The sequence below is a fragment of the Ruditapes philippinarum genome, unplaced genomic scaffold (assembly GCF_026571515.1).
Source record: "Ruditapes philippinarum isolate M1 unplaced genomic scaffold, ASM2657151v2 ctg239_1_1_1_1, whole genome shotgun sequence".
In the NCBI taxonomy this organism is placed as follows: domain Eukaryota; kingdom Metazoa; phylum Mollusca; class Bivalvia; order Venerida; family Veneridae; genus Ruditapes; species Ruditapes philippinarum.
This window is the reverse complement of record NW_026858173.1, coordinates 84,777-92,819: the sequence shown is the minus strand read 5'-3', so window position 1 is coordinate 92,819 and position 8,043 is coordinate 84,777. Positions and strand designations below refer to the sequence as shown.

At 31.5% G+C, this 8,043-nt stretch overlaps 1 protein-coding gene across 1 annotated transcript; it reads left to right on the top strand.

Annotated features, from left to right (window-relative positions):
* Positions 1-7,601, top strand: LOC132752364 (uncharacterized). Its single transcript, XM_060742678.1, has 6 exons — positions 1-156; positions 660-774; positions 1,072-1,178; positions 2,442-2,838; positions 3,348-3,572; positions 4,212-7,601. The coding sequence occupies exons 1-6, from the start codon at positions 100-102 to the stop codon at positions 4,454-4,456; spliced, it is 1,146 nt and encodes a 381-aa protein (XP_060598661.1). The 5' UTR covers positions 1-99; the 3' UTR covers positions 4,457-7,601.
* The last annotated feature ends 442 nt before the right edge of the window (positions 7,602-8,043 follow it).

Genomic DNA, 8,043 nt, shown 5'->3' with positions numbered 1-8,043 from the left:
CATTTTGAAACCGAAAGTACGAAGTGTTATCGTAAATACTTAAATGACACTTTTTTAACCAAAAGCTATGATAGATGGATAGTTAGACTCGAAAGGAATATGGGAACCAGCCAGTCAAGGCAAAATAATATTGAAGGACCTGCTCGTATGATAAACGTAAGAATTTTCTTGCCTTTGCTCATTGACTTTGTATAATAGATCAATTGTCCAGCGCGTAGACAAGTCAGTAACTACATATGTAGCACACCCTAGCCCTCGCTCCCCCCCAACAACCTTTTTTTACAATTATAATTAGTTAAACGTTGTTGTTGAGTAGAGTGATATGGCTATTTATAGTTATAGATCGGTAGTAATCAACTGTCGCCTGTTGTTTATTCTATCTTGAGTATTTGTGTATACATGTATAGACTATAAACTATATCACTTTAACCGCGGTACTTAGTGTCGTGAGATCACTGATCAATTCGTATCCTATATAAACTTGTAGGGAATTCCCATTCCCATTTAATGATAAGATTTAAGTACACAAATAGAATGGATTTTGATTTCAAATACAAACTTACAATACTGTAAGTTTGTATTTGAAATCAAATTCCATTCTATTGGTGTATGCTATTTGATCTTCATATTTGAAAATTTTGTACCTTTTTTAATTTTAGTGTTGCTTGAAAAGACACGGAGAACAAATAAATGTTATTAAAACCACTGTGAAAACGCAGCGTGCTCATATTAAACTCCTATGTCTTGATGTAAATGAGTTGGCTCGAATTTATGGTAAGGACTTTTCAAACGCCTTTCATTAAAAAAACGCTTAAAAAGATATTACACGTATTTTTCTGTTTTGTTCAGTTTTGTTTAATATTTGTAATTAAAAGCTGCAAAAACTCACAACAGCAAAATCTCTTTACTTTTTTATATTCAAGTCCAGCAAGAACAATTGGCTTCTATTATGTGCCGAAATTGTTTGACTAGAATAAATTTACTCAGCATAAAAAGAAAAAATTAAACTAAATTGCAATCAAATTATTTTCTCTAAATCTTTAAGAACGTAAACATGTTTTGTCTTTTCAGATACTTCAGATTCTTTAAAACAAATAAATGTAACAGAGATTGAAAGTATACGAGAGTTTTCGGGTAAATGGCAGAGACACACACAAGATCTCCTTTCTAGTGTACAGGTGAATTGTATGTTAATTACTATCATGTATATTAACTTTACTCCTAAATGGCTACATAGCCATGTTTTTGCATTGCAAAACCGTGGTATACATCCTTTAACAAGGGGCGTCCATGGGCAAGTGGTAGAGGTCGTAGACTTCAAAGCGTTTGCCCATCACCGATGTTGGTTCGAATCCGATCAGTTACTTTAGATTCATTCAGCTGAGGAATCTATCCAGATAGAGTATAAACCGTCGCTGGTTCTTCTTAGGTGCCCGTTCGTCCCTGACATAAAGAACAACACAAAATGTCATTCAACATGGTGTTGTGTATAATTAATATATATCAATCTGGGTCAAATAACATAGTAATAATTTTCTTGTGAGTATGTATCAATTAATATCTAAAGTAACCATTATGATATTTGTAGATGCGTAAAACATCCAATTCATCTAATTTACGATAGCTGAAAACTAATTTCTCCAATAACAAACGAATCTCATGTAAGGGGAGGGATGGGGAGAGGGGGGTAATTGATTTTTCTAATTTAAGAAGATAGTTCACGTGTACGAACATGAAATTAAAGTTCGTGCTTTTATAAATAAATGAAGCTTCGTTTTTTCAGAGTCATTTCGGTAAACGGTTTATTTCTTAAGACAGTAAACTTAAAATGGTTCTAGTGTATGGGAGACAATCCATTTTATATTTTCATAATAACATCGTATAAGTTATTCCCTTTTACAGGTTTTTTTTCGATTTTTGGAACTAAATAGTAGTACTGATTTCAGAAGCTGCACATAAATAGGTTTATTACTCAAACATCGTTAATGTTAAAATACAAACTTTAAAATGTCGTTTACTATACTGTAGCGTTAACAATTATTCTGTAACAATTACATAAATATGAATTGTTACTCGTAAAAATGTGTTTTCTTATGCAATGCCCCCCTGAATAAAGAAAAGTTATAGTAACTGCTTTAAAAAGGGTTGTGCTACGTATATGCTTTCAGGTCGCTTTTATTATCGGTAAAAAAAAATATTTGTGATTGTATATCTTTCCTTTTTAAATGTATCATAAATCCTTTAATGCATTACGTTAGAAACGTCCTTCCGGATTACGTCATACAACACATTTTATATAAGGATCATACACTGTGTTTGTGAGCGTGAGACATGTATCAAAACACAGAAAAATTTACACATCTTTACAATTAATACTTATACTGTGATTAGATCTGTATGAAACAAAAAAAGAAAAAAAGGAAATGTGTATATATTTTCAGACTTCCCTTCAACAACAATGTCAGCTTCTGGATAGTTCCTTCAAATTTCTTAACGAACAAGCAGTTGTTATCTTCAAAAAATTTGACATTAACTTAAATGAATTTAAACAGAATGAGGAGCAACGCGGAATTTCAAATCGTGCAGATGACAGCGTTGAGTATGACGCAGACGATAACGTTGAACATATTGCAGGAGACAGCGTTGAGAAACTGAAGGACAGAATAGAAAATCTTGAGGAGCAAAATAAAAGGCTTCAACATGACAATAACGAAAAGTCAATTAAATTAAAGGATTATGAAAATGAAAAAGAGTCGTTGGAGAATATAATTATAGTGTTAAAAACAGAAAAGGCAGAGTTTGAGCGACAAGCGAAAGACATTAAGGAAAATCGACCAGGTAACCTTATTTTTATAGTGCATTTGAATGCGACTTTGTGACGCAGAAATGCGAGGAAGAAAGACAATGTGTCGGACATCTTAATTGACCTGTTACGTAAATACATTTTGTGTAATATTCTGTATTCAATAAGGATGCTTTTGTTGTATATACCAATATACTCAGTTGGTCATTTCAACAACTAAGTCACGGAAATGTTTCGGTTATTTTTTATATATAAATATATAAAATACGGAGAGAAATGTCCATGTTTTTGTATTATTATTATAATTAACTAAATATCCATCCCACTTACATGTTAAATGAGATAAGAAAATATTGTCTTTGTTAGAAATTTTATTTACATATACTTAGGATTCTGATGTAATGCAACACTTTGGTAAGGGGCATTTGAACTTCTACACTAAAACGTTTGTAAATTATAAGCTTATTTTGTATAGCATGTGTGTTTTATGAACTTAAGATTTAATAGGATAATGTGAAATTTTAATGTAATAGTTTTTGTTTAGTTTCTATTCAGGTCTATTACCAAGTGAAGGGTGAAATGGTGTCTAACATTATAGATGAACTGCGGAAAATGTTGGTGAAGCAACTAAATGTGGAAAGACGAAAATTACAATTCATTGTTTGTCAGAACAAAGACGATGTTAATCCAGAATTACCCTTGTTTGTACTTTGTATAAATGCGAGCAGACTCGGGGCAGATGTTAGTTCTATCCTGCAGGATTTAAATGGTACATTAATTCGTGTGTTTTTCTTATATAACAGCGTTCAAAACCTTTACTGTTTCGCACAATGTGCAAAACGCATATTCAAGTTGGTTCTTTTTCATTTTCTCGTAAGTTCTAGTTCTTTTGCGTTTTAGTTCAATTTTTATTTTGTCTGTATTTTTAGCTTTTTTGTGCAGTTTTAGCTTTATTTTGTCAATAGTTCTAGCTTTATTTTGTCTTGTAGTTCTAGCTTTATTTTGTTCTTAGTTTTAGCTTTTTCTTACAAATAGTTTTAACTTAATTTTATCTGTAGTTCTAGCTTTATTTTGTCTGTAGTTCTAGCTTTTTTGTATTGTTGTTCCAGTAACTTACGGTTTTGATCCAGATATCTTACTTAAATTCAGTGGTTATTCAATTATTACATAAAATTCACCCGATTTTAAACTAAAAAGAGATAATATTGTATATTTTTTTCAGACAATTGTGATAAAACTTTTAATGTTCAAATTGTGATAAAACTTTCAATGTTCAGACATTGTCAGAAAGAAAGAAAAAAAAAGAAAGAAAAAAAGAAAGTAGGAAAGAAAGAAAGTAGAAAAACATGCTGATTTTCCCTTTATGTTTTTTTTATTCCAAAACCAATTATTTATGTCGTGTTTTCAGTGTCATCAAGCGTATCTGTGCTTATTTTCCACCACAAAGACATTCATGCCCTGCCAAATCAGTCCAGTGAACTAGTGTTGACGGGACCAGTTTTCAAGGACCTTGGCGGAATATTTGATATCGCTTTTCTGTCCGAAATAGGAATATATGATTGTACAATGAATCAAGAAGCTGCAATAGGCATCGAGACGTTTTTGACAGAAACTCTGGTGGGCAAGGACGTAAGATACAGTCAAATTGAGTAACCACATTGGTGACCTAGTTTGTCCGTGAAAATATTGACTGTACGCTCAAATTGTAAATATGCAGTGTAACAATATTTGTACTGTGAATTCCCTTAATTTCGTGGGCATGAAATTTCATGGGCTTTGTCAAAAAAAGAAAATTGTGTTTGTTCTTGAAGGGATACTAAGGCAAATTAGTGTCAAAAATATTAAATTCATTTTATGTACTCAAATCACACTAAAATTACACTTTTTAAAAGTCTCAGCATGAATTTCTGCATAATTTCTGTATATTTTGGGTTTATAGCGTGAATTAATCTTTTTATATTGAACGAAATTTAGACACCGACAGAATCGTCGAGTGGTTTTAAAACAAGTCATGTGACTTAAAAAAACCCTGGAAGTTATAATAACAGATACTGTGCATATTGTATGATTGAAACAAGTGCAACTGACTTTAACGTCTGTGGCAATTATTGTGAAGTCTTAACGCTCTAACCTGACCCACGTGGGTCAAGTTAGGAAACCGCCATTTTGTTCTATGTAAGGAGAAACGTTTTGTTCCTATGATAGTTTGTTGTCTTAATTTTGAGGACATTTTACAGAATAATGAATGAAAAATTCAAAACTAAGAAATGACAATTTTGCGTGTGTCTCCCTTTAAATTCATGGATTTTGTGATATATTTTTTTCAAATTTAATAAGTGAAATTCATATAACGTTTTTCAAAAATAATCTAATAGCAGATGTAAGAAAATTTCTTGGATCTTAAATTAGTGGATGAACATATCCACATTTACCACGAAATTAATTCCCCAACGAATTAGTATACATGATTTATTATTATTCAGTTACTACAGGTAACGGAATTGTAAACGACATATTACATGTATAGTCAAAATTGGTTCGAATAGGTTGCACATGTTACAGCTTCTAGTCATTTCATTGTTAGATATATATATAGTTGCATGCCTCCAGAAGAGCCAAAATGTTTCAAATACTCAAACTTAAGTAACATGTACTAAGAGTTTAAAAAATAAAAAAAGATTCAAGTAATAATTTATATGTTATGTGCGATTAATGACTGATTTGCAGTATTTATCGCCATATCTCTACTGCGTGACGAAAGCAGTAAGGGCTATTTTTTTTTATTTTGACCTCATTTAGGTAATTTGCGCGGATTGTAAGTGCCGTTTGCAGTGTGTAAATTACTTACATTGTTCTCTGTCACATTATTTTACTTTTACATACATATTCAAAATTTTAATTAAAATTTAACGCGAATCTGTAGACATGCTGCTTTAAATATTCCATGAAAATAGTCATGAATCTGTTGGCATCTTGCTTTAAATATCAAATAAAATAGACGATGTTTTGTCTTTGTATCTTTCTCTATCTGATACATGTAACTATATCTTTAATTTGATTAAGGTTGTTTTATTGTAGAGAACTTTTAGTATGTTGTACATGCGTTGTATATATGAAAAAGTGCTTATTCAGACGAGATTATATAATTCTATTAATAAAACATGTATTACTCCGCTATGAGCCCTACTGAAGGTGAATTTAATCACTAACACAATGTTTATGGAATACCACAATGTATAAAACATGCACAGGTTATCCTGACGTTTAGCAAATACATGTATATATTAAAAACAGTATCAATTACTTCCAGTGGAAAGCCACACTGTTATCTCCTGGAAATCCAAATTCTTACGGTCCATATTTTTTATTATCTTCCGAAATTTCTAAAAATGGTATCGTTTTACAATGGCCAATAAAATTTAAACATCTTTGTCTCTTTAATAACAAAATGATCATGAGGTTTGGTAACATATCAACATGGAATTAATAATGTTACTTTGGATATTTTATCAGACATAAAAGTTCAACAACCTAATAGTACAGATAGCTTTATTGACAGTAATACCTAAATATAATAAAATATTTAGCAAAATAGATTGGACAACGAGGAACAGTCACATACATGTAATCTTCCAGTTACATAATTATTGATTTGACACCTAGCCTGTTTATTAAGAAACAGAAAATCATTTCTTTATAATATACCCCCCAAAAAATTACATTTTATGTAGAAAGTTTTTAAACTATTTTTTTTGTAGATAGCCTACAAAGCAGAAACTCGAAACACTTATGCCAAGCACAAATATGAAAACAATTATAATCTGGCAAGTTTCCAGCCTTTTTACTATTGATGTACATTTATTTTACTTATGCGTACTGGTGAAAGGGAGATAACCACCACAATAAATGCGTACTAGTACATACACGATTATGTCATCTTGGCAATAGTAAATTATTTCCGTTAAATGGGTAGATGTTGCAATTATAACAAATATCTTCCTATTTTGATTTACAGGAACAATTTATAAGTGTTTTCATGTAATATTTTGTCACCTTAAACTTTTAAGTAGCATAATTTACAAATTCTGTTCGATAGGTCATTACCTCGTCATACTTGTCAACAAAACTTCACAGCTAACTACTGTTATTTATAACACTTTAAACCACGTTATATTTTAACTGTATGCCTATAAATTGTATGTGTACATTTTTATGTTGAATTCAGTATATTTTATGTTTATATACTATTAAAACTATTAAAACATTACATATTTGCAGCTTTAACATATGTGATGTTTCACACATTCTTTTGAAAATATGGTCCCTTTTAGATAAAATCATTTATTAGTGTCTGTGTTTCAAATTAAATGGCATGCATATTTTTTTTTTAAGCTGTTGTTTTTTTTATGTAATTTTTTTTTTTGGCTGCAAAACACATAACAATAACCTTTTTGTTTTGTTGTTTATAAAAAAACACATTTACAGTTTAACGTATGGTTTATGATATGTTAACTGAACCGACTTTTCCAGATTGATTGTTATACATGTGTTTCACAACAGCAGGTGTTAAGTTCCATGTGGCATATTTCACTTCAGTGTTTCGATTTTGTTCTGGTCCTTAATTCTTGATAAATGATTCCAGCACGTTAGTTTTGAAGATTATATACTGCTTAAGCCGGTCCTATCGGGCGTAAGGGGTGTTGCACGTTTACATTATCCCTCATGTACAGACTCAATCAAACTAAGTCTGCATTCAACATATGAGCCGCGTTACGACAAAACCAACATTGTGCGTTTGCGACCAGCATGGATCCAGACCAGCCTGCGCATCCGCGCAGTCTGATCAGGATCCATGCTGTTCGCTATCAGTTTCACTACTTGTAATAGGGTTTGTAAGCGACCAGCATGGATCCTGATCAGAGCGCACGGATGCGCAGGCTGGTCTGGATCCATGCTGGTCGCAAACCCACAATGTTGGTTTTGTCGTGACGCGGCTCATATGATTTTGATGTTTTCATTGCCTCTGAGGGATTACCCCTTTCCCAGATATTTAAACATATTTTGTGTATTATATTAAATAGTTATCAATAGTCATTGTGTTATGTAATTGTAATTATTTATCATTCTTTTCAATAGGCACATCCTAAAATTCAATGTTCAAAATAGGGACAACAAATCCTTTCATACTGTCAATATATTAATATAATATACCTGAATCAATTTGATCTAATGTTTGTTTT

Coding starts and splice junctions, on each gene's coding strand:
- LOC132752364 (XM_060742678.1), top strand. CDS start 100: ATGGGAACCAGCCAGTCAAGGCAAAATAATATTGAAGGACCTGCTCGT. Junction 1,179..2,441: donor ATCTCCTTTCTAGTGTACAG/GTGAATTGTATG, acceptor ATATATTTTCAG/ACTTCCCTTCAACAACAATG. Junction 2,839..3,347: donor CATTAAGGAAAATCGACCAG/GTAACCTTATTT, acceptor GTTTTTGTTTAG/TTTCTATTCAGGTCTATTAC.